This window comes from Littorina saxatilis, linkage group LG3 (genome assembly GCF_037325665.1).
Source record: "Littorina saxatilis isolate snail1 linkage group LG3, US_GU_Lsax_2.0, whole genome shotgun sequence".
In the NCBI taxonomy this organism is placed as follows: domain Eukaryota; kingdom Metazoa; phylum Mollusca; class Gastropoda; order Littorinimorpha; family Littorinidae; genus Littorina; species Littorina saxatilis.
The window spans coordinates 40,404,447-40,430,483 of NC_090247.1; the positions used below are offsets into that span (position 1 = coordinate 40,404,447).

The window sequence follows — 26,037 nt, forward strand, 5'->3', positions numbered from 1 at the left end:
GCCCAAAGTCACCTTAGATTGTTTTGATTAAAGTAGACGTGTCTAGATAGAAGGGAATAAATATTAAAGGTCATATCTAAATCAGGGTTTGAATATTTTGGACAGTTTAATTGTAAAGGATTCGTAATTGAAGCATGTGCTTTTAGAGAGTATATAAAGTTCGCAGTAAGTGAAAATGGCTTGACCATGGAAAACGCAATCCATGTCATGTCTAGTTCTGGCATGCCTGTGAGTAAATAGGCTACTGTTTCTACTTTTAAAAGTTGTTTTGTATTGTATGGACTTTTCACTATTCTGCCATGCCTTAACCTTGTTGAAATATATATTGAATTGACAGTTATGATGTGTTTATTCTTTTGTGAGAAAGCCCACACATCATTAGTGAACAACACTCAACAGCTCAGAGACAGAGAGCACGTTTTTGTGACATCGACTTGTAATTTGTTATGAAGTTATCTCCATGCTATGTTTGTTGTTTATTTTATGTGGTCGATTTTGACAATTTACACATGATAACAGTGTAGCTCGTTATTGCGCCGTTAATATGGGTATTGTGTTACTTCATATGATTTGCTCTTGGCAATTATTGAAACTGTGAAGATCAGTCTTTGGTCTGTCTAGTCTTTAAAATGCTCCTTCAAGTACTAACATGGAGCTGCTGAAGCAGCTTTAATGTTTTCAGCGTAGAAATAGGGCCTGATTTTTTTGACAAGAACAAGTGTAATACTCTTAGACCAGGCGTACTAAACTTGTTCAAGTCAAATTAAAATCGCAGTGGCTACACTTACGCCGTCCGTAACTTTTCCCTTCTTTGCTTTGCTTACGCCACAAAGCATTTCCCCGCCAGGGCCGCGCTCTACTTCCGGTTTGATCCGGTTTGGGCGGCCATTTTAAAGCGTGGGTCGAGTGAGGACAGACGTGTTCAACAGTTCATTAGTAGTGGTTGTGCGAGTGGGAAGTACGATCGAGTCCGGCTTCGACAGGTTGCAAAAAGTTATCTCGGACTTTGAAACGAACGCGTTCGTCCAGCTCTACGTTCGGTCGTCGCGAACCCTGCAGACGCTCTCCCACCTCCCTCTCTCTCTTTCTCTCTTCCTTTATGGTGATCCATCCATCTCTCTCTCTCCCACCCCACCCCTCCACCCAAGTGTTCAAAGGATGCACTATTGCACAAATCGTTATACAAATGATAACGTGCAGGTGAGTGGCCTACCCTTCAAAATGGTCACGGGTTACAGTAGGCCTGCAGGCTACGACAGTAAAATGGCGTCACTGATGCCGTAACTGCCGCATGTCCCTGTAGTGATACGTGGGATCACGCCGCGCCGTAATCAAAGTATGGCCGACTGACTCTACGACGTGGAAAAGGTGTAACCGAAGCCTGCAGTGAGCGGGTTACGACAGTAAAATGACGTCATGCCGTAACTATAGAATTTCTGAGTCGACTTACGACTTGAAAAAGGCGTAACAGTAGCCTCTACCAATTAAAATATAGAGACCCTATCTTTAATAGGTATTCCAAGCTCTCGCAAACTTCAAAGCACGCCATGTGGTACAACTATCTCTCGCAAGCTGCGAAAGTCGAGGTTCGAAGTTCTCGCGACGTTGAAAGCATTACAAAGAGCATGTCTCGTGGATATCTCGCGACAGCTGCTCATGCAGATCTATACCAAAAAGGTCTATTGAGGTCTAACGAATGACGTCTCACAACGTGCGTGGTCGTCCTTGGCGGTCAAGAAAGCCGCCGCGATCATTGCGCAGACGACACTTCTAGACCGCCAATATTTTTTGTGCGCATCACGTGCTCCACATAGATCGGCCGGAAACGAAGCAATTGGGAAACCTGGATTAGGCCCTATCACTATGCTGAAAACATAGCGTTTTAATCGCTACTCTGACCAGGATTATGGGAAATTGTGTTAGAAATTTGCTATTTGTAGGTTGTTGGTTCGATATAGTTGTTTTCTGATGATATACAGACGAAATTCTCTTGTGCATATTTTTCATACTGCTGCCCTCTTGCGGCAACAACAAACTGCATTCGTTCTCAAAACATAAACTTTGATATTTTTCATCTGGGGAGAAAAGCTAACAACGGAAAAGGGCAAAAAATAACATCTTGTTTTGTGGTTAGTTTCTCCATTTTGACTGACCAAAAGTAACTTTTTATGCACTCACATCACAGACTGTGACACATGGCAAAGCGACATTGCTTTCCTGTTCCGCTAAATATCTTTCACCCCCCAGCTCGACCGACACCTTAAAAAAACTAGAAAATTCAGATTTCACGTACTTACTGCCAGAATAATTGTTTACAGTAAATACATTTTTTTGTAGTGTAACTGTAAGCAGTGTAAAGTATACATCCTCAAAACAATATTTTATCTCACTCTCAGTACGGGTGTAATTTATTAATTTAATTCTTTTGATAGTTTCTCTTTTTCTGCAAAGATATGCTTGCTATAAAGACAGTGACGTTTGCAAGGCTAATCAGTGTGAAGTATGATCAATGCCTGTCCCAGAGAAAAATGTACCCAGACAGTACTTTGTGAGGAGAATCTGAACATTGAGTTCTGTTATAAAGCTAAATCAGAATGTAATCTTTTTTCTCCTTTTTTCTTTTTTTACAGGCTCTGGGACTTGGAGCAGGAATACCAGGCAGTCATGACAACGAGTTGATAGAAGCTCCAGAAGAAGAAGAGGAGTTTGATGTTCTCAACGATGAAACATTTGGAAATTGTGAAGGAGGTGAGTCTTTCTGAACCAGGTTGTTGATATTGGAAAGAATGTGGCAATCTGTTTTAAATGTTTGGAATGTGAAAAACTAAGGCAGTTCTTAGCCAGAATGTTCAGATAATTCTGAGAGTTTTTTGAGTCACTTGAGAAAAAGTGACTCTATGTAATCGGTCAGTGTTAGTCTGTCCGTCCGGCCGGCCGGCCGTCCGGCCGGCCGGCCGTCCGTAGACACCACCTTAACGTTGGACTTTTCTCGGAAACTATCAAAGCGATCCGGCTCATATTTTGTTTAGTCGTGACCTCCAATGACCTCTACACTTTAACGATGGTTTCGTTGACCTTTGACCTTTTTCAAGGTCACAGGTCAGCGTCAAAGGAAAAATTAGACATTTTATATCTTTGACAAAGTTCATCGGATGTGATTGAAACTTTGTAGGATTATTCTTTACATCAAAGTATTTACATCTGTAGCCTTTTACGAACGTTATCAGAAAAACAAGGGAGATAACTAGCCTTTTCTGTTCGGCAACACACAACTTAACGTTGGGCTTTTCTCGGAAACTATAAAAGTGACCGGGCTCAAATTTTATGTGAACGTGACTCCCAGTGACCTCTACACTTTGACGTCTGCTTTGGTGACCTTTGACCTTTTTCAAGGTCACAGGTATGTCTTGAAGGAAAAAAATTGAAATATCATATCTCTGAAACTATTCATCGGATTTGATTCAAACTTTATAGGATTATTCTTTACATCAAATTATTTACATCTGTATTGTGTTGTGAATAGCAATTTCTTCCTGTCCATCTGATGCCTCATATAATATTCAGAACTGCGAAAGTGACTCGATCGAGCGTTTGCTCTTCTTGTTTTTTTTGTTCTTCATTTGAGACTTAAAATCTTGTTGAGCTGGAGAGAACCAGAGAAGTGGATTTGGACCAGTCTCCTAACTTTCCAAAAAGTAAAAGCTACTAGTTTCGCTTTCAACACAGTAAGTGAAAAATCAGGTGATCAAGCGAGACATTTGTACAATGTACATTATTATGTATGTGTTCAAATGAAATGTATAGCCATAGGCTTTAGCTATTTTAGTATTAATGTTATTATATTCAGTCATACACAGAAAATGGTCTGTTTAAAAGTGTGCCTTTTTTCAGATTGGGATGAGGAGGAACACAAGCGCTTTGCGGAGTTGGAAGGGGAATCCTTCTTTGACTTGCAGCCTCCAGACCACACCAAGGACTCTGGATATGGCAATGCCGAGCGGTCCTATCGCAGTCAAGAGGTAAACTTTTCTACACAGGTTTGGAGATTAGTGTCAATAACATGACCTGAGATTTTGTGTGTGTTCAATTTTTTTATTTTTTGCTTTGTTTAACAAACGCAAGTTTCCTTGTTAAAAAAATGTTTGCTAAAATTGTGGTGAAGCTCTAGTTACTTTTGGCCTATGAGCATTAGTGGTCCTACTTACGAAATGAGACATGAACAGAAATGTCTAAACTGTTTGTTTCCTTATTGCCATCATTTATTGTCCCCATTCTTTAAGCATGTAGATTTGGGTGATGACGATGATTCCACAGCATTGGTGGCTCTGGAACTTTGAAGGCATAGTTTTCATGTACATACCTATGCTGTTAACATCTCTGATGATGTGTAGATCTTTCTTAAGGGGATAAAGAGAAAAGTTATTAGGATGTAGCGCTTGATTTCAAATTGAGAATCATAAACAAGTAAAGCAGAGTGCTGGTGACAAGATCTTAGAAGCAAAAGAAAGAATGCAATCTAAATACAGAAATTAAAACTGCATAAGGATGAATGATGTTTGTTCTTTTCAGTACTACTTATTCTCTAGGGTGCCAGGGCAGAGGTGCATGAAGTGAAACTGGGTGCCACCCATTTGGATGGTATGCAGTCTCGTGATTAGATTGGTTGAAATTGTGGTTGTGATTTCAACTGTGGCTTGTTCCCAACCAGTTGGATGGTATGCAGTCTCGTGATCAGATTGGTTGAAATTGTGGTTGTGATTTCAACCGTGGCTTGTTCCCAACCAGTTGGATGGTATGCAGTCTCGTGATCAGATTGGTTGAAATTGTGGTTGTGACTTCAACCGTGGCTTGTTCCCAACCAGATAGATGGTATGCAGTCTCGTGATCAGATTAGTTGAAATTGTGGTTGTGATTTCAACCGTGACTTGTTCCCAACCAGTTGGATGGTATGCAGTCTCGTAATCAGATTGGTTGAAATTGTGGTTGTGATTTCAACTGTGGCTTGTTCCCAACCAGTTGGATGGCTCCAACTTTCACTTTGTGCACCTCAGCCCAGGAGACTGTTTCACACAACTCTCACTTGGATTGGATTGGATTGGATTGGATTGGATAAGATTTACAGTCCAGTGAGGTTACCCTCATGGAAATTCGGGCTGCTTTCTCCCCGGGGAAAGCGAGCTGCCATACATACGGCGCTACCCATATTTTTTTTTCTTTTCCTGCATGCGTGTATTCATGTTTCCTGAGACTTAATGCCGTGTGAGATGGAATTTTTTTTTACTTTATTCCAAGTCCCACGGGTATTTGATGGACATTTTTATCTATGCCTATACAATTTTGCCAGGAAAGACCCTTTTGTCAATCGTGGGATCTTTAACGTGCACACCCCAATGTAATGTGCACGAAGGGACCTCGGTTTTTCGTCTCATCCGAAAGACTAACACTTGAACCCACCACCTAGGTTAGGAAAGGGGGTAGAAAATTCCGGCCTGACCCAGGCCTGAACACGCAACCTCTCGCTTACGGTTAGTGTCAATATTTAGAGTCTATTCTTCTCTTTGTTTTTTTAGGGCTTGTTTTCAAAGGTGGAGCGTGTGTTTCAGGAGTTCTTGGAACAGAGCATCAGCCGGCTGATGGAGGAAGAGGAGGATGACAAAGCAAAATTCTTCGGCAAAGGGCAGCCCATTCCTTTCTCTGGCAGGCAACAACAGGTTAGGGAGATTCCCTTTGAGGATTGGATGGGACGGGGGAGGGATTTGACCTGTAGATGAAGGTTTATAATAATTTTTACGTGTATAATCATCTGAGGAGGAGAGCAGGAAAGCAGTCCTACGTTGCTGTTTTATCATATTTTTGTGTGTGTGTTGATGTTTAGGAAATTTAATTATGTTTCCCTTCTGTTCTGTTACTTTTCTAGCTGTGTTATTTTGTTTTACTCTCGGTAGTATACTTGTTTTTCTGCAGTGATGTTGTGGTTTTGCTAAGACATAGATATCTAATTCAGTTCCCTGCATGTTCTAGTGTGCATTTTTTTCATTTTGATCACCATTCTGCATCCTTCACAAAATTAAATTTGAAAAGTGCACGCTCACATTTCATTTTATTTTCAAGTGTTGTGACTCATTTATTCAAATAATGTTTACCAGTTATGACACCCCACATAACAAAGCCTGAAAGTGAAGCCCAGTACTTCTTGAGTCGCCATTGCTACATGAACAGTGCTGCATGAATATGATGATTAGTCACTGACATAACAACAGCAAGAGCATGGACAGTATTTTGTTGCACACGTACACTGACTTGCAGTTTGACAGTGAATCGGATACATCCTAAGGTCGAATCCTAGTAGCATTTCTAGAATATTATGGCAAGTGAGTTTGCGTTTCCGGTCTTCCGCCTGCAAGCCGACTGACCAATCCCATGTCCAATGTTTTCTCTCACTCGGTCACTGACTCGCTCACTCACTGTCTCACTCCAGCTGAAAAAAAAGACATTGTTTACTGGCACACCCTAAATCAGTAAATGCACCTGTTTGTTTGAGTCTTATGCGGTGCACTGCTCACTTGTATACCTCACATGCTTCTGTTGTTTGAATTTAATGCAGTTAACTGCTGGCTTGTACTAACGTCCGGCCTCACTGTTTTGCTTTTGATGGCAGCATGGACAGGTTCACCTGGACCAACTGTTTGGCCCCTCCTCCCCACCCGCCCTCCTGGATACCGAACACCTGGTAAGAGACCTGGTCTAATGAACATGGCAACTCTTTTTTCTTCCCAGTGTTTTTGGTTGCTTGTGCATACTTTTGTGTGTAAATCCCTTGCTACTAGAAGTACTTAAAGTTTAGAGCAGTGATGTCTGTTTTTTGTTTGTTTTTTGGTTGTGCATCTATTCTAACTTTTTGAGTGCGCATGATTGATACCTGAATAGACTCCCTGTTTTTCATGTTTTTTGTGTGTGTTAAAGTCCACAACAACAGAACACCAGATTGGTTTGATAGTCAAGTCAGTTTAAATAAAGGGAAAAAGTCTGCCATCTTTTTTATGTTCAGTGGACTCTTGTTTGGTCAGACATGGGAACGCAGAAGAAGAAGAATTTGGTCAGATACTGCTTTTTTCTATAATGTATTACAATGTTTTAATTTCTTCTATTTTTGTTGAGTCATTACCTGTCAGATAATATAAGCGTCTGTGTCTGGAGGGGGAAATAAAGTATTTTATGAGACATTTTTGACATTCAGAACATTGGTAACAACTCCCGGCAACTTAAAGGATTTGTTACAGGTATCCCCGAAAAGCAGGAACATTTGGGGTACTCCATCTCACGACAGCCAGTTCCGCAAACCTGCTGATGCCCTCCGCAAACTCTTTGACACTGCCAAAGCTGGACAGCGGGTATGTGTGAACAAAACCAGTACTGTGACACAGTATCTCAGTCTTTTGTATGTTGAAGCCCCTTTAGATATATTGGATTCCTCCTCCAAGGGCCACCCGCTTTGAGACCGCCTCCTTTTAAAGACTTCAGTGTTCAACATTTTATGTTCATAACATCTGTGAATTTACCTTTACTTTAAGAGTAAGACTCCCTCCCTTTTAAGCCCTAATTTTCTCGGGTTTTAGGGGAGTTCCACTGTAATGTGTTGGTGGTGTGAATCGGTCGTCAGTATATTGAAATTTTGATATGGTAGGTCATGGGCAGAATTTGGTCAAGAGACCCGTTCTATTAATGGGACGATTAGACTAGAGTGTAATTATATTGTCTAAATAGTTAACCAGCTGTTCACATCTTCGTGTGAGCAAAGCTAAAGATATTCCAAAGTGCACTGGTATGATTCATGATGATAGCCTTATTTCCAGGCATGCATATAATTATGTAGTGCAACCTATCTTAATTGTGAATTAAATTACATATTCTTACTCCGAATCACACATAGCATTGACACAGTCTGAGATGCTAAGGTCTGAAAACGCTTACCCGTCTAACATTTTTAAAGGGAAGCAACCTCATCACCAAAAGAGCTAAAAATAGCCATGGTAATGAGCACATACCAGACCTGGTTACTGTACGAAATTTGCGTACAATCTTACGAAATTGAAGACCGCTGTACGATTATACGCCAGACATTAAAATCATACGCAAAAAAAAAAAATCAATCGTACGCGTTTTTTTGTGTTTGTTCTTTTCGTATCCGTGCCTAAATCACGAAAGGGAGGTAACCGTACATCAGCATCGGTTTGGTACGTCATCCGCCTATCGAGTTGCGCATGCGCATTGCGGTGTTTCTTTTAAACTGTCCAAGATGGCTACACGCGAAAAGCGAGCTCACGAAACCGATTCAGAAGATGAAGGGGACAGAAAAGAGCTTCGGAAGTACAATCAGGTTTTCAAGCCGAGTTACTGCAAAGACTTTCCTTTCGTCACTTCGTCGATGAAGGGAAAACACCACGCCTTCTGCAAACTTTGCAGAACGGACGTTTCGATCAGCCACGGTGGAAGTTATTTGAGGGGGGAATAAAGCACGTGTGCGTGTGCGTGTGTGTGTGTGTGTGTGTGTGTGTGTGTGTGTGTGTGTCTGCACAGTGTGTACCGCAAGAATGAATTGTACACCTTAAAATTCTGATTGTACACATTTTTAGCCTCATTTGTACACCAGGAAATTTTAGTGGTAATCAGGTCTGACATACTCTGTGAGTTACCTCCCATTGGTGTGTACTACGCCACTACCTCTATCGCCACGTGGCTACAATCATACGACTTTTTCAGCCTCTTGAGAGAAGGTCGTTTGATTTTGGCGCTCCCGTGGCTGACTCTTGTGTTGGTTGACACCTGCCGGCCACGTTACCCGTCTACTTTGTTTGCTGGCTTCTGTAGTTGGTGAGCTTGTTCCTTTTGTCGTTTTATTGACAGGAATTTTTGCGTTGTAGTTGCTGACTTTCTGTCCATTTTGGATTTGTGTTTTTCAGTAACTTTTGTGGTTTGACGCCATTTTTGTTGTTGGTCAGCATGGCTGACTCGGATAAAAAGCGGGGTAAAGCCGACGTTAAGGGCAAAGTTAAGCCTTAGTCGTCTTCTTCTTCCAAACCACCAGTGATAGTTGTTGTTTCTGATGAAGCTCGCAACACGCTTATGACTGTGCCTATTTCTGCTCCTAGCGCACTTGCGTCTGGCTCTTAGCGAGACACTTCTTTTGTTTCTGCCTCTCCCTCTGTGTTGGCATCGGGGCAGGTTGCTCTGGTGTCTTCTCTTCTTAAATCTTTGGTTCCAGAGATTCGTAGCATGGTTAAAGAGGAGATGCAGTATTCCACGCCATCCACCAGCGTCGTGCTTCCTCCGTCCGTGGGGGATGTGCGGTCCTTGGCTTCTTTGTTGGCGCCTTCGGCTTCCGGTTCCAGGGAGCAGTTTCCTGTCTTTTCGGTTTCTGCCGCCACAGGCGGCACTGCCGGTAAGTTGAACTGGTCCAACAGCCCTCGTGAGGCGACCAGACACTCCCTTTTGGGAGACAGTTCTCTGGGGTATTTTCACAACATGCATTCTTCTGTTCTGTCTCCCCCGATGCTCTACGCGTGCTCGGGCGTTTCAGAACAAGGGCGGCAGCCGTTCTCGGCTGCTGCGCTTCCGGTTCCCACCGGAAGCATAGGTCCCCCACCACTCGTTCACTCCGCGGTCGGTGCTGGGATTGACCGGAGACTGGCCTCCGGGCTTTATGACTTTCGGCCTCAGTCTACGCAGCCCTCGTTTCCGCATTGTGCGGCTTCGTCGGTTGCATTTCCGGCTTCGGACGGATACGCTGTTCCTCTTCCTGGCACTTCCGGACGGATGCCGGTGAGTGAGCAACAGCGGCCGGCTGTCGGGCATGCAGTGCCTCGGCCGGGGCAGTCGTTGCTTCACCCTGTGGGTGGGGTGGCTTCCGCCTATCCAGTTCCGGTGGCTTCGGATGGTCACTCGACTTACCCTTTCTCTCATGTCAGTCAAGGGATGAGTCAAGATGATTTCCGGGTACACGGGTTTCCGGTTTCCGGTTATCCCGCACACCCTTCCGCCACCGGCGACTGTGACTTTGGTCAGTGTCCTTCGCTCGACTACTCTGACGGTCAGTCTTTTGCTAGTGAGGAGACACGTTCGGGATTCCCGTCTAGGCTCAAGGCTGCACTTGAAGCTGCGGCGGAGGTGACATCCCGTTATTTTCCGGAAGGTGCATCAGCTTTGTCGGCTTCCGCTTCAGTTGCCCCTTCAGCTATGTCTGACTTTCGTCCCGCGAAGGAGGATGATTCCTGCTTCCGGTTCGAAGAGTCTCCTTCGGTGGCTTACCACCTTGCGCATGTTTTAGCTAAGCCATCACAACCCGGAAGTGGTATTCCCTCTGTCCCTGTTCCTCTTCTGGTTCCTTATGGGCCAGTACCGGAACAGGCTCAGCCTTGGCTGGCTTCGGAGTCTCAAGCCTCTACCTTTGTTCCTTCGGGGCATAGGAAGTTCAACTTGAGCAGATCCGGTCGGAACTTGCTTTCGTCCTTCACTCTTAGGCACAACTTTACAGGTGTCGCGGGAATTACTTCCTCTGTTGGTCAAACCATTGAAGCGTGATTCGAGTGTGACGGTAACAGAACACACCCTTCTTGCGTCAGAGGAGATAGGACGTCAGCTCCTGGAACTAGCATCCATTTCTGAGACGATCATCAGGACGCTTTCTCGGTCGCTGACCGAGAGTCTTGATCCGTTCACACTCAGTCAGGATCAAGATGCCGATGATGTCTCTACTCTTCTTGCAGCCCTTGCTAGGGTGAATGAAGAGCAGATGCGACTATCCTCCCTGCACTATGCTCACGCAGTCATGTGCTGGAGGGATTTGTTCCTCTCGCACTCGCAGTTTACGGATCAGGTTACCAGGGACACGTTGAGAGTGTCTCCGGTCGCAGAGGGGTCTCTCTTTGGTCATTTGGCGCTTGACGCTCGACACAAGGAGATCCAGTCAAATAAGGACGAACAGTTCTCTGACTTTACTCTGCAGGGGATCAAACAGAGCAAGCCTACTCAGCAAAAGCAGGCTCAGTCCTCTGCTCATCCCAAACCTGCACCCAAACGGCCAGCTCAGCAGGTTTCTTGTGGTTCGAAGAAAAGAACTGCTTCGGGAAGGGGGCGGGGCGGCTCTAGCAGCAAACCCCACCCCCAATGAAGTGCTCCCGATCTCACCCCCCTTCCGCCCTCCACCTTGGTGATGGCGGGAGGCCCCTCCCGGGCACTTTCACATTGGATGGTCTCTGTAGACAGCCAATGGATTGTGGGAGTGGTGAGGTTGGGCTTCCGACTGCTCTGGCAGGAGGAAAAGGCACCTCTTTCCCGGTGTCCGCCGGTCTTCAAGCCCCCCTTCTCACAGGAAGCAAGGTCCATTCTTCAGGCGGAAATTGCCTCCCTGGTACAGAAGGGCGCTGTGGAGAGGGTCCTAGATCACAGCTCCCTGGGGTTTTATGGGCGTCTTTTCGCCGTTCCCAAGGCTTTAGGAGCATGGCGTCCTGTTTTGGATTTATCCCATCTCAACACTTTCTTGAGAGAGATAAAATTCAAAATGGAGACGCTAGCCTTGGTCAGAGACTCTCTCCGTCCAGGAGACTGGGTGACCTCGATCGATCTGACGGATGCATGTTTTCACATTCTTATGCATCCGGCCGACCGGAAATGGCTTTGTTTCCGGTGGGGCGATCAGATCTACCAGTTCCGTGCACTCCCCTTCGGGCTGTCTCTCGCTCCGTGGATTTTTGACTCACATGCAAAGCAAAAGTGAGTCTATGTACTCACCCGAGTCGTCCGTCCGTCCGGAAAACTTTAACGTTGGATATTTCTTGGACACTATTCAGTCTATCAGTACCAAATTTGGCAAGATGGTGTATGATGACAAGGCCCCAAAAAACATACATAGCATCTTGACCTTGCTTCAAGGTCAAGGTCGCAGGGGCCATAAATGTTGCCTAAAAAACAGCTATTTTTCACATTTTCTCTGAAGTTTTTGAGATTCAATACCTCACCTAAATATGATACTAGAATGAATACCCGCTTCGCCGGGTAGCCGGCTTCGCCGGGAAGAAGTACTTAGAGCCGTACGCCGGCTTCGCCGGGTCCGAACAATGGACCCGCCAAGCTTAGGTCCCTCCCAGATTCGTGGAATGGGAACAGCACGAAAATGATTCAGTGGCCATAATGCCATTCCTGACCATATCGAGTCCCATCCTTGTCGACGAATGTAACCGTGTTAATCACCTTTGGAGGCGAACTCCACTCAAACAGGATTGAGCAATTTAGAGCTTATCTCTAAGCCCTTTTGAACTGTTATGGCTTCTGAAAGGAAGGCCAGTACATAAAATTACACAAAAGCCGCCAGACCACATCACAAACAGAACTGAACAATGCACAGGTGTTGCTCACATAAAAACACACACACACACACACACACACACACACACACACACAAACACAGAGAAGCCATATCTATAGAGAGATAGATGACAGTGTATTTTTCGCGTGGCTATAAATTGATTCGACCTTTGCACTTTTACAGTGAGGATAATTTACGGGTCCAATTTACGTTCTGGACACTGCGGTGACCTTCTAAAAATAGTAACAGAATGGGAATATCCGAAGATGCCTCCCTCAAACTATAGTGCACCATATGAAGGAAGGGAGGTAAACGCTGAAAACCTGGAGAAGATGAGAAGATAAGGAAGAGTTACTTATAATGGTGAAATGAACACAAAAACCAAAATCAGTTCAGCGCTGCGCGCTGAGAGCACATGTTGAAATATCTCATCGATGATATTGTGTCCGGGGTGTAGCTGAATACGGTGTCCAAATTTGAAAAAGATCCACCGAGAACTTTGGCGTTGTGATGTGGTGTAGCGGCTATGGTGTGTCGGTATGGGGGCCCGGGTAGCTGAGGTGGAACCAAAATCGGTTCAGCGCTGCGCGCTGAGAGCACGTGTTGAAATATCGACCAGGTTGTGTCCTGTACCGGGTCAACCTGAATATGCCCACCAAATTTGAAGCAGATCCATCGAGAACTTTGGCCGTGCATGGCGAATACACAAATACACAAATACACAGATACACAAACACACAGACACACACACAGACACAAGTCGTATATATATATAGATATAGGGCAAAGTAAGCCCCATCTTTTGATACCAGTTTGGTTTACCTTGCTTCAAGGTCAAGGTCACAGGAGCTCTTCAAAGTTGGATTGTATACATATTTTGAAGTGACCTTGACCCTGAACTATGGAAGATAACTGTTTCAAACTTAAAAATTATGTGGGGCACATGTTATGCTTTCATCATGAGACACATTTGGTCACATATGATCAAGGTCATAAGGTAGTGAACCACTAAAAGTGACCATATCTCATGGTAGAAAGGGCCAATAAGCACCATTGTACTTCCTATGTCTTGAATTAACAGCTTTGTGTTGGATGACCTTGGATGACCTTGACCTTGGGTCACATGTATTTTGGTAGGAAAAATGTGTAAAGCATGTGAGTCGTATGGGCTTTGCCCTTCTTGTTACCATGGTGATGAGACAGTTCTGCGCACTGGTGAGGTCGCAGGGTATTCGACTGCGGGTGTATCTGGACGATTGGCTCATTCTGAACCAATCCCAGACGTGCTGCTCGCAGCATACCCAGTCGGTTCTTCGAGAAGCCAACTTGTTGGGTTTCTCAATCAACCGATCAAAGTCGGAGTTGATTCCGTCCCAGACATTCACCTATCTAGGGATGTCTTTCGACATGGTCTCTTGGACTGTCCAACCCTCCCAGAGGAGGGTGGACAAGCTCCAAGCTCTCATTCGCTCCACTTTGCCTCTCCTGAGGGCTTCCCTCCGGACGCTCGCCTCCATCTTGGGGGAGATGGAGTCCGTGGCTCTCTTGGTTCCTCTGGGCAGGGTCCACAAACGGCCTTTTCAGTTGGCTGAAACCGTATGGGGACTCTCCTCGGGTGGACTGAAACGCCCTTGAACCTCTTCAGGGATGGTTTCAGTCCACGACCCTTCAGTGGTTAGACACGGAATGGGTCTGCAGAGGAGTGCCGATTGCCTTGCCTCCCCCAGACATGGACCTCTTCACGGATGCGTCCTTGCTGGGGTGGGGGGCACACACGGACCTATGTACAACGTCAGGTCTGTGGTCGGCGGAACAGAGCCTGTGGCACATCAACTTGCTGGAGTTTCTTCCCTCCCTTCATGCCAAGCATGTTCGTCTGTTTACAGACAACACGACAGTGGCAGCTTATCTCAACAAGCAGGGAGGTTCGCGGTCCCCGTCTCTTTCGAACAGGGCCTGCGAGATCCTGAAGTGGTGTTCGCAACACCACATCACGATCTCAGCCAGGTACCTTCCAGGGAGCCTGAACACTCTGGCGGACGCGCTCAGACAGGGTGCTTCAGTCGGAGTGGACGATCACTCACGGGGCACTGCTTCGCCTTTGGGCCCAGGTCCAAAAGCCTCTGGTAGATATTTTTGCCAGAAGGTTCTCAAAGAGGCTTCCGGTCTTTGTCTCGCCGTTCCCGGATCCTCAGGCATGGCAGACAAACGCTTTGGACTTTCCCTGGACGGGTCTGGAGGCGTACGCCTTCCCGCCGTTTCCGTTACTCGGCAGAGTAATCAGAAAGGCGGAGTTGGAGGGGCTGACCCTTCTGTTGGTTGCCCCCCTTTGGCCATCGCAGGCCTGGTTCCCGGACCTGCTCAGGCTCGCTCACGGTCCTCCCATTCCTCTCTCACTAGTGAGAGGGGAGCTGGTGCAGCCTCGAACAGGCGTTCCACACGAAGAGCCCCAGTTGCTCAAGCTTCACGTGTGGAGGTTGTTCGGGACTCGCTGTTGCTTGCTGGAGCATCAGAATTGACGATGGACTTAGTCTGTAGCAATGCCACATGATTTTGTAGACTTCATTTGTTCCACACAAAATGAGACTTATCTGAAAGAACTCTTCGTGCTGAATACAGATCAGTTTGAATTTTGCAAATTGGTTAATTCAGCGCAAAGTTATGGTCGATTACAGATCGGGAATTTAGGCGTTCCGGGGGAAAAGTATCAACTATACAGTCTATAGGGATAATAGGAAATGAAGTGGCACCGTGCAGATCAACAAAAAACGTGTTTTTTCAACATAATTTTCACATCTTAGGGAATTTATAGACAAAACTTGGTATGTGTAATGAAAAGCATCTGCCGAGTCTAATGACAGCGAAAGAAATTATGTGTGATGCGCGTGGAGCCTGCTAATTTGCATAAATTAGCATAATTTTGTAAACATTATAATATGCTCGTGATTCATTTCTAGTGAAAGCTTGTTATTTGCATTTTATTTGTCTTAGAGTACTTCATTGATGGTAAACATGGTAAACAAAGGTCAAAAAAATGTTTTTGCATAAATTTGCATAATTAATTACATGTCAATGCAATGCGATTGGCCGCAACTTAAAACGAACATAACTTGGCTTACAATCATCAGATTTTAAAAATGTAAAGTGAGATCTGATCAGTTCTGTACCTGCAATGTGTTAATGCCCTAAAGGATGTAACTAAATATGTAACTGGCATTTACTTGTTTTGTATATGATATATTTGTGCATGTGCGTGCATGTTACCGAGTGACTGACTGAGAGTGAGAGATTCTTTACGGCATGGGCAGGGATCAAGATTGGAAAGAATGCACAAAAACAATATAATGTAAACTATAAAGTCAAACAACTACATCGTTTACAATTACATTGGTTTATTGACTGACATCATGGACATGTCAACTAAAAAAATATTTCGAATCTTCGGCTGTGGCGGCGTCCGGCAGCTCACAAGCCGCTTCCTGTTCCCATGCCTGAAACATACAAATGCAAAATCTGCTTTATGAACAAAATATGTAGATGAATAAGTACTTATGTGTAGTCAATTATTGTAGCCCAACTTATTTTACTTCAATATGACTTGTGGCAGTGAGTGAGGATGAGCAGCTGACGCACATTGTGTGGAAGGCTGGAAAGCACGGAAAGGAGAATTCAAAAATGTTTTTCTTTTGTTTCCTCAAAGTCTTCAGTTTTGCCTTCATGCGAGTAATTCGCATTTTCGCCATCAGGATAGCATTGTCAGTTGTCTCAAAACATCCAACTTGGCGGAGAATACCACAAAAATCACTAGCCTCAGCAAGCTCCAGAGCTTTAGCGTTGGTGAATTGATTAATTGCTTGAATCATGGATTGCTTTAGAGAGAGAGAGAGAGAGAGAGAGAGAGAGAAAAGAGAGAGAGAGAGAGAGAGAGAGAGAGAGAGAGAGAGAGAGAATAATAATAATAATACGCTTTCATTTTCTTGTAAATCATAAAAACACATTTTTATCTTGGCCAAAAAAATATAAGTTAGTTTTCTGAGCAACAACAAAGGAATCAAAATGATGACTAGAGTGGAGCTGTGAAGCACATCAAATCTGCTCTCCCTTGTGGAACATTCCAAGTGCAAAGCCTCGGCATCGTAACGACCCGGTTCTAAAAATAGATCGTTGAGATTAGGAGTGTGTTCACTGTGGACTCGCCCAAACTGTCAGAACGATTCTAGTTTCACGATTCTTCACATTCTTTTTCCGTAAATCTTGATCTATTCAAAGTACTGCGATAAGAACAGAAAACCAGTTACTAACATGAACTACACTGGACAATATTAGGAACCAGAATCTAGAACTCCAATCTCGCAAGTCGCATTGTTGTGCAGCTGTACAAGGCAGCGAAGGCTGCCTGAAGCAAAATGACAAAAAAGTACGATCGAGAGGAGGGGGTGACCCGATGCAAATTAATATTCCGGGCGTTGTATTAATCATCCACAAATAAAATTCATAGCTCTAAACAGATAAGATAATAAGGAATCGGAATACATCCGTTATGTAATGGTACTAATAGCATAAATACCGTGATTCTTCAACTAACATGAAGTGTAACACTCACCGCCATTTTTCTGCTCTTTACAAGAAGACCGGAACGGTATAACGGTAGCCGAACGAAAGAGCAATCCTTTCTCTGATTGGCTGGCTTTACAGAAAGTCGATCCAATGACAAACCACGACGTAAAGCGAGTTTGAAAACGGAACCCGATTCCGGTGCAGACGACTTGAGCGTGCCGTTTCATGGTGGCCCCAACACGATCGCATTTTTATGCTCGGCAAACAATTTCACAGCGAAAACAACACGGATACACAACAAACTTCACAACTGTGTACTTTAAACCTTTATTGAAAACTTCTTTTCATTAAGCCTTCATGCAAATGCTATCAAACTAGCAGTATTTCATCATTGGAGTGAGTTGGTGGAAATAAGTGTAAATTTCGCCCTGCAGTGGTAGGTGCTTTGGCATTGCTATAGTCGGTCACTCACACAGAGCGTCTACTTCGTCTGTTTATGCTTCACACTGGAGGGCCTGCACCGCCTGGTGTTCTGCTCGTGGATTGAACTCAGTTGCTCCTCGCTCCATGCAAGTTGCCAACCATCTTTCCTTCTTGTCCTCCCAGGGGGCTTCCGCTTCCTCTCTGAGGGTACGGAGATCACCTATCTCAGCTACTCTTAGACAGATTGGACGTTCCATTAGCGTCAGCGGAGTCATTGCGGCAGTCATTAAAGGCGCGGCCCTTAAGGAGGCTAGATCTCGCTCTCCCACTCCTAAGTGGGATCTCTTTCTCGTGTTGGAATTCTTGCGTTCAGCCGAATTCGAACCTTTGAGCGACGCTAGCCTTTCCAATCTGACACGGAAAACTCTTTTTCTGTTACTGTTAGCAACAGCCCGTAGAGGTAGTGAAATTCACGCCCTCTCTGGAATTCCAGAGGATATCTCGTATGAGTCGGACTTCGCCCGGAGTTTCTGGCAAAGAATCAAGCTCCGGAACAAGCCTCTCCTCTGATTCTTGTCAAGCCCCTTTCCAACGTTTTGGCTCCTGCGGATCCAGACTTGGTTAATTGCCCAGTTCGTGCCCTTGGCTTTTACCTTGCTCGTACGCAGCGGGTCAGGTCTAGCTCACAGAAGCTCTTATTCATCTCGCTCAACACAGCAAGAGAAAAAGACATCTCTAAGGTAACGTTGGCCCGGTGGGTGTCTTCCCTCATCAGACAAGCTTATGGGTGGAGCCACTTGAACAGAGGGGGGGCGCAGCCTGCCTTTCCCCTGGACTCGGCCCGAGCTCATGAGACAAGGGCTTGGGCGGCATCTTTAGCTGTCTTGCGCTCTAAGAGGCTAGAAGAGGTGCTGTCCACAGCATTTTGGCGCTCTGAAGATGTTTTTATTAACTATTATCTTCGGGACGTCTAGGCTGTCCGTCAGGATGGCTCTCGTGGACTTCCTGCATTGATTGCAGCTGGCCAGTTTCTGGCAAGGATTTGAGAGTGAGTTTGACATTTTTTCTTTCCCACCGCCTTGTTGAAGCTATCTGCTATATGTGATTTGGAGTAAGAATATGTAATTTAATTGAAAATTTTAAAAGTAAATTTTCATTTGATTAATATACTTACCCGAATCACATAGTTTATGCCCTCCCACCTGCCCCGCGTATGTTTTTTTTAGTTTCTTTAAAGCCGTATGATTGTAGCCACGTGGTGATAGAGGTAGTGACGTAGTACACACCAATGGGAGGTAACTCACAGAGTATGTGCTCATTACCATGGCTATTTTTTAGCTCTTTTGGTGATGGGGTTGCTTCCCTTTAAATCAATCAATCAATGACGCTTATATCGCGCATATTCCATGGGTACAGTTCTAGGCGCTCTGCAGTGATGCCGTGTGAGATGAAATTTTATACGGCCAGTAGATTGCAGCCATTTCGGCGCATATTTACCTTTCGCGGCCTATTATTCCAAGTCACACGGGTATAAGTAGACAATTATTAACTGTGCCTAAGCAATTTTGCCAGGAAAGACCCTTTTGTCAATCGTGGGATCTTTAACGTGCACACCCAATGTAGTGTACACGGGGGGAGGGTTCGGACACCGAAGAGAGTCTGCACACAAAGTTGACTCTGAAATAAATTTCCGCCGAACCTGGGATCGAACTCATGCTGACAGCGGCCAACTGAATACAAATCCAGCGCGCTACCAACTGAGCTATATCCCCGCCGTTAGACGGGTAAGCGTTTTCAGACCTTAGCATCTCAGACTGTGTCAATGCTATATATTTATGTGATTCGGGTAAGTATATTAATCAAATGAAAATTTACTTTTAAAATTTTCAAATTAAGTGTATAAATGCTTGTGTTGGGGGAAGGGGTACAGTTTTTATTTTAAGAAACGGAACTCATCTATACGAGTTATTTGTTGAACACAGCTGTACACTTTGAACAAGAGTTAAGTTGTTTTCGATCTACTTTCTGAGTGATATATTGCACTCATATTGTCTGTTCACCATTTCATTCTCTGTTTCACTTTCAGGGTGCACCCTCCCCTGCCCCTCAGGTCTATCACCCTCCTATGCCCACACAGTCTCCAGTGGGCTTGCCACAGGCCCACACGCTAGAGGAGATTGAGCGTCAGATGATGTCACGCAGCCGCACACCCCAGGTAATGAAGTGTTTGTATTCTGTGTATGTGTGGGTGTGTGCATGCTTGGTGCCTTCTTGTAGATTCCTGTTTGTGGAGTTTCTGTAAATGTGTTCTGGCCGGATGTTTTCTTCTTCTTCTGGTGTTACATAGCGGCTAGTATAATTTGAATTCTTGTTGAGTATGTTGGTTTTTTGTTTTTATCACCCTGCTATTAGTAAAAAGGGTATTCTTGAAATTATCATATAAGTTATTCTGCTCAGGTGGAAAACTGTTGTTTTTACCCCCAATATATTTTTAATTTATCTGATCGAGTGCACAGCTAAGCTGTCAAGCATGTCTTTCCAGGTGATAACAGCAGAGGAGTTGGAACGACAGATGAGGGGAGAGGACAGTCCGCGTGGAGAGTACAGTCGCACACCCCAGGTTGTGAACCACCATCCTCAGATCGGCCCCCCTCCCCAGCTCCCCCCTGGCCTCCTCCCAGCCTCTGCCTTGACAGGGGAGATGCCCCGCTCCCCATTCCCTCCAGGAATGCCTCCCATGCCCCTGCCTCACCACATGGCTATGCATCCACCTATGACTCCTCCGCCTGGCAAGGTGAGCGTGATGTGTCTGTTTTGTCTTTGTGCTTCTCTGTCTTTCTCTTCTTTTTATATTTAGTCAAGTTTTGACTAAATATTTTAACATAGAGGGGGGAATCGAAACGAGGGTCGTGGTGTATGTGCGTGTGTCTGTGTCTGTGTGTGTGTGTGTGTAGAGCGATTCAGACTAAACTACTGGACCGATCTTTATGAAAATTGACATGAGAGTTCCTGGGTATGAAATCCCCGAACGTTTTTTCATTTTTGTGATAAATGTTTTTGATGACGCCATATCCGGCTTTTCGTGAAAGTTGAGGCGGCACTGTCACGCCCTCATTTTTCAACCAAATTGGTTGAAATTTTGGTCAGGTAATGTTCGACGAAGCCCGGACTTCGGTATTGCATTTCAGCGTGGTGGCTTAAAAATTAATTAATGACTTTGGTCATTAAAAATCTGAAAATTGTAAAAAAAAATAAAAATTTATAAAACGATCCAAATTTACGTTTATCTTATTCTCCATCATTTGCTGATTCCAAAAACATATAAATATGTTATATTCGGATTAAAAACAAGCTCTGAAAATTAAATATATAAAAATTATTATCAAAATAAAATTGTCCAAATCAATTTAAAAACACTTTCATCTTATTCCTTGTCGGTTCCTGATTCCAAAAACATATAGATATGATATGTTTGGATTAAAAACACGCTCAGAAAGTTAAAACAAAGAGAGGTACAGAAACGCGTGCTATCCTTCTTAGCGCAACTACTACCCCGCTCTTCTTGTCAATTTCACTGCCTATGCCATGAGCGGTGGACTGACGATGCTACGAGTATACGGTCTTGCTGAAAAATGGCATTGCGTTCAGTTTCATTCTGTGAGTTCGACAGCTACTTGACTAAATATTGTATTTTCGCCTTACGCGACTTGTTTGTTGTTGTCATAAGTTCTATCCAGACTGGTTGCTTAGAACTTCTAATGTTTATTCTTTATTAGGGTACACTGTCAATGGTAGAGACACCTCTGACTGCTCTTTCATAGGCCTTGTTACTGTTAGTTTATGAGTCTTTTTACACTTAACATTCCGAACTTTGAATTTCGGTTAGGGCAGTGCCTGTGTTTACCAAAATATTTAATAATGTCTGGTATAGTACTCGTAAGAAAAACGGAACATTTTAAAATACCATACTAACAAGAGACGTTCAACCTGAAGCTCAGACAATTCTGAGTCAGTAGTCAGGCTTACATCTGTTAAGTGTAGAATCTACTGTTCAAAAAGAGTTGAGGTGCAATTTAACACCGTGGCTGATTCCAACCTGGTTGATAACTTTCTCATGCACCTCAGTCCTGGCCACCTGAAAATGTGATTGAATGTTCCCTGTGTGTGGTTGCAGCCTCCAACAGGTATGAGTCCCATCAACCAGCACCCCATGGCCAACGGCCGCAGCTCCCCCATCAACATCAAGGGGCTGCCGCCAGGTAAAGAAGAGGCTCTCTGAGAGGTTTCATTCATATTTATTGGCTTGGATTGTTTTATGTAGTTTCAAATTTGTCAGAGTAGTTAAATGCTTGTTGATTTTTGCCTGCATTTTATGAAGCAGACTTTTTTGCTCCCTTATTAGCCACCAAAGTTTAGGACATGCCACACAAAACAATGACACTTTCATTATCACCGATACATTGTGTCGAGCAGTAATAAGCGTCGTGGTAACAATTGAGCATTTTGTGCAGTGTGCGCTATATATGACGTCCTTTTCTTCCCAAAATATGCACATTGGAGCTCAAAATCACTGCCGCCACTTGGCTGCCAACTGAATCGCCGTCACATAAACCAATAAAAATTGTTCTGTAAATGTGTGTATGTGGTCTTTGGTATGCATATATCATCTTTCATGTGTGTCTGTTCTTTGCAGGCCAGAACCTGAGTTCTCCGATGGGGCGTAGTAGCAGCACCCCCACCCCTCCCCTGGTGCGAGGGATGCCTCCCCACTTCCAGTCCCCCCATCCTGCCAGGCTTGTGTCTCCCTATAGTATTGGAAACAGCCCCATGGCGGTTAACTTAGGTATGAGTCTCGTGTTGTTGTTGTGTTGAACATTTCATGTATTTTTCTGAAGCAGAAATTCAGAGCTGTTTGTTGAGGATAAAAGCGAGACCATGGCAGAAGGTAGTTTTCCGACTGTTTCTGGTATTCCGCTTACTTTTTTGTGGTGAGTGTATCAGTATGGGGAGAAGGGGTAATACTATTACTACTATGTAGTTTTTGTCATTGCCACATTACAGGATTGCTTATAGAGTTTTTAGGGTATTGGGAGCTGGGGGAGAAGGGTTATGAAAATGGTGAAGGGGACACTGGGTCAAAAGAAGACCCTTCTCCAGAATGACGCTGTTTTGCCCTCAAAGAACAATGTTGAAATAAGATTTACTTGTGTTGCTTTAACTTCAGTAAATTTCACAATGTTTCAAAACTAACTTGGTGGTAACAATATTCCTCTTCTGCAAGGCATTTGAGAATTTGGTTTTGGATCCTATGCTTACATTGCATTTGGTTTGTGTTGTATGTTATGCAGCCAGCCGGATGATGACTCCACCTCCCAATATGCCTCCTCATGGACACATACCTCATGGACCCATACCTCATATGCCTCCCATGCCTAACAGTCCTATGGGCACACCGCCTCATACCCGGTAAATATCTACCCATAAAAGACTAGGATCAGTTGTGGTTTTTGACTCACATGCGAAGCAAAAGTGAGTCTATGTACTCACCCGAGTCGTCCGTCCGTCCGTCCGTCCGTCCGTCCGGAAAACTTTAACGTTGGATATTTCTTGGACACTATTCAGTCTATCAGTATCAAATTTGGCAAGATGGTGTATGATGACAAGGCCCCAAAAAACATACATAGCATCTTGACCTTGCTTCAAGGTCAAGGTCGCAGGGGCCATAAATGTTGCCTAAAAAACAGCTATTTTTCACATTTTTCCCATTTTCTCTGAAGTTTTTGAGATTGAATACCTCACCTATATATGATATATAGGGCAAAGTAAACCCCATCTTTTGATACCAGTTTGGTTTACCTTGCTTCAAGGTCAAGGTCACAGGAGCTCTTCAAAGTTGGATTGTATACATATTTTGAAGTGACCTTGACCCTGAACTATGGAAGATAACTGTTTTAAACTTAAACATTATGTGGGGCACATGTTATGCTTTCATCATGAGACACATTTGGTCACATATGATCAAGGTCAAGGTCACTTTGACCCTTATGAAATGTGACCAAAATAAGGTAGTGAACCACTAAAAGTGACCATATCTCATGGTAGAAAGAGTCAATAAGCACCATTGTACTTCCTATGTCTTGAATTAACAGCTTTGTGTTCCATGCTAGGTTTAGTTATTTGACCTTGACCCTGAAGGTCAAGGTCATGTAAAGGTCAAGGTCAAGCATGTGAGTCGTATGGGCTTTGCCCTTCTTGTTTTTGTTTTGAGTCAGTGATATGATAGCTTGCTGGTAAATGATGCATTGGTACTGATGGATTTGAGAGGAGAAAGTGTGTTAATTGTGACTTGAACTTGAAGCAATTTATAAAACTATGTTTTTGACTCACATGCGAAGCAAAAGTGAGTCTATGTACTCACCCGAGTCGTCCGTCCGTCCGTCCGTCCGTCCGTCCGTCCGGACGTCCGTCCGGAAAACTTTAACGTTGGATATTTCTTGGACGCTATTCAGTCTATCAGTACCAAATTTGGCAAGATGGTGTATGATGACAAGGCCCCCAAAAACATACATAGCATCTTGACCTTGCTTCAAGGTCAAGGTCGCAGGGGCCATAAATGTTGCCTAAAAAAAAGCTATTTTTCACATTTTCCCCATTTTCTCTGAAGTTTTTGAGATTCAATACCTCACCTATATATGATATATAGGGCAAAGTAAGCCCCATCTTTTGATACCAGTTTGGTTTACCTTGCTTCAAGGTCAAGGTCACAGGAGCTCTTCAAAGTTGGATTGTATACATATTTTGAAGTGACCTTGACCCTGAACTATGGAAGATAACTGTTTCAAACTTAAAAATTATGTGGGGCACATGTTATGCTTTCATCATGAGACACATTTGGTCACATATGATCAAGGTCAAGGTCACTTTGACCCTTATGAAATGTGACCAAAATAAGGTAGTGAACCACTAAAAGTGACCATATCTCATGGTAGAAAGAGCCAATAAGCACCATTGTACTTTCTATGTCTTGAATTAACAGCTTTGTGTTGCATGACCTTTGATGACCTTGACCTTGGGTCGGGTCAAGGTCACATGTATTTTGGTAGGAAAAATGTGTAAAGCAGTTCTTAGTGTATGATGTCATTGCTATGTAAGCATGTGAGTCGTATGGGCTTTGCCCTTCTTGTTTATATTTTAGGATGTTCTGGGAGATGAAAAGACAACAAGTCGCGTAAGGCGAAAATACAATATTTAGTCAAGTAGCTGTCGAACTCACAGAATGAAACTGAACGCAATGCCATTTTACTCGTAGCATCGTCAGGCCACCGCTCATGGCAAAGGCAGTGAAATTGACAAGAAAAGCGGGGTAGTAGTTGCGCTAAGAAGGATAGCACGCTGCGCTTTTCTGTACCTCTCTTTGTTTTAACTTTCTGAGCGTGTTTTTAATCCAAACATATCATATCTATATGTTTTTGGAATCAGGAACCGTCAAGGAATAAGATGAAAGTGTTTTTAAATTGATTTCGACAATTTAATTTTGATAATAATTTTTATATATTTAATTTTCAGAGCTTGTTTTTAATCCGAATATAACATATTTTTATGTTTTTGGAATCAGCAAATGATGGAGAATAAGATTAACGTAAATTTGGATCGTTTTATAAATTTTTATTTTTTTTTACAATTTTCCGATTTTTAATGACCAAAGTCATTAATTAATTTTTAAGCCACCAAGCTGAAATGCAATACCGAACCCCGGGCTTCGTCGAAGATTACTTGACCAAAATTTGAACCAATTTGGTTGAAAAATGAGGGCGTGACAGTGCCGCCTCAACTTTCACGAAAAGCCGGATATGACGTCATCAAAGACATTTATCAAAAAAATGAAAAAAACGTTCGGGGATTTCATACCCAGGAACTCTCATGTCAAATTTCATAAAGATCGGTCCAGTAGTTTAGTCTGAATCGCTCTACACACACACACACACACACACGCACGCACGCACACACGCACGCACATACACCACGACCCTCGTTTCGATTCCCCCTCGATGTTAAAATATTTAGTCAAAACTTGACTAAATATAAAAATGAAACTGAAGCTACTGATAAAGAATAGGGTCTGCTCGTATGACGTTCCCAAAGGTGCTAACACTGATTTTGAAACTGGAAGAGAAGACAAAAATTATGTCTGATTGAAAGGAAATTTGAATTGTCTTGGTTGTTTGTATTAAATCTTGCATACGTTAGTTATTTCTTCCGATTCAGGATACCACCTCCTTCAAACATGCAGGACATGTCACCCCATTCTCGCAGCCAGCAGCAGCACCACCATGTGGTGGATAGGAGACAGGAGATCTATAGCCAGCAGTAAGTTGGGTACAGTAGAATCCGCTTAATAAGGCCATGTTTAATAAAGCCACCCGCTTTTTGAGGCCAATTTCTGACTGCATGGATTTTTCCTTATGTTTTATGCTTTTGCTTTTATTAAATCCATCCGCTTAATATAGCCACTTTTGTCCTGCACCAAGGTGACCTTATTAAGCGGAGTCTACTGTATTGTGAAATGTTACTGCTTAACATACAAATGACTGCATTTATTACTAGGCAGTTTGAAATTTGCTGTGTGGTATAAAGTGTAGTGTCAGGTGAAATTATCTACCCAATCTCTATGGTTGAAATCTATTCTGTATTTGAAT

At 43.7% G+C, this 26,037-nt stretch overlaps 1 protein-coding gene across 4 annotated transcripts in view; it reads left to right on the plus strand.

Moving 5' to 3' along the window:
- The first annotated feature begins 169 nt into the window (after positions 1-169).
- LOC138962355 (protein PAT1 homolog 1-like) overlaps positions 170-26,037 on the plus strand; it is a 45,664-nt gene continuing 19,796 nt past the window's right edge. The window contains exons 1-12 of one of the 4 annotated variants that reach the window (XM_070334142.1): positions 170-228; positions 2,631-2,748; positions 3,892-4,019; positions 5,604-5,711; positions 6,659-6,730; positions 7,269-7,391; positions 19,428-19,556; positions 19,884-20,135; positions 21,516-21,600; positions 22,035-22,184; positions 22,690-22,807; positions 25,607-25,708. In XM_070334142.1, the coding sequence (XP_070190243.1) occupies positions 187-228; positions 2,631-2,748; positions 3,892-4,019; positions 5,604-5,711; positions 6,659-6,730; positions 7,269-7,391; positions 19,428-19,556; positions 19,884-20,135; positions 21,516-21,600; positions 22,035-22,184; positions 22,690-22,807; positions 25,607-25,708 (1,427 nt within the window). In that variant the 5' untranslated portion in view covers positions 170-186. The remainder of the gene's footprint in view (positions 229-2,630; positions 2,749-3,891; positions 4,020-5,603; positions 5,712-6,658; positions 6,731-7,268; positions 7,392-19,427; positions 19,557-19,883; positions 20,136-21,515; positions 21,601-22,034; positions 22,185-22,689; positions 22,808-25,606; positions 25,709-26,037) is intronic. The other 3 variants (XM_070334143.1, XM_070334144.1, XM_070334145.1) reach the window with 3 other exon arrangements.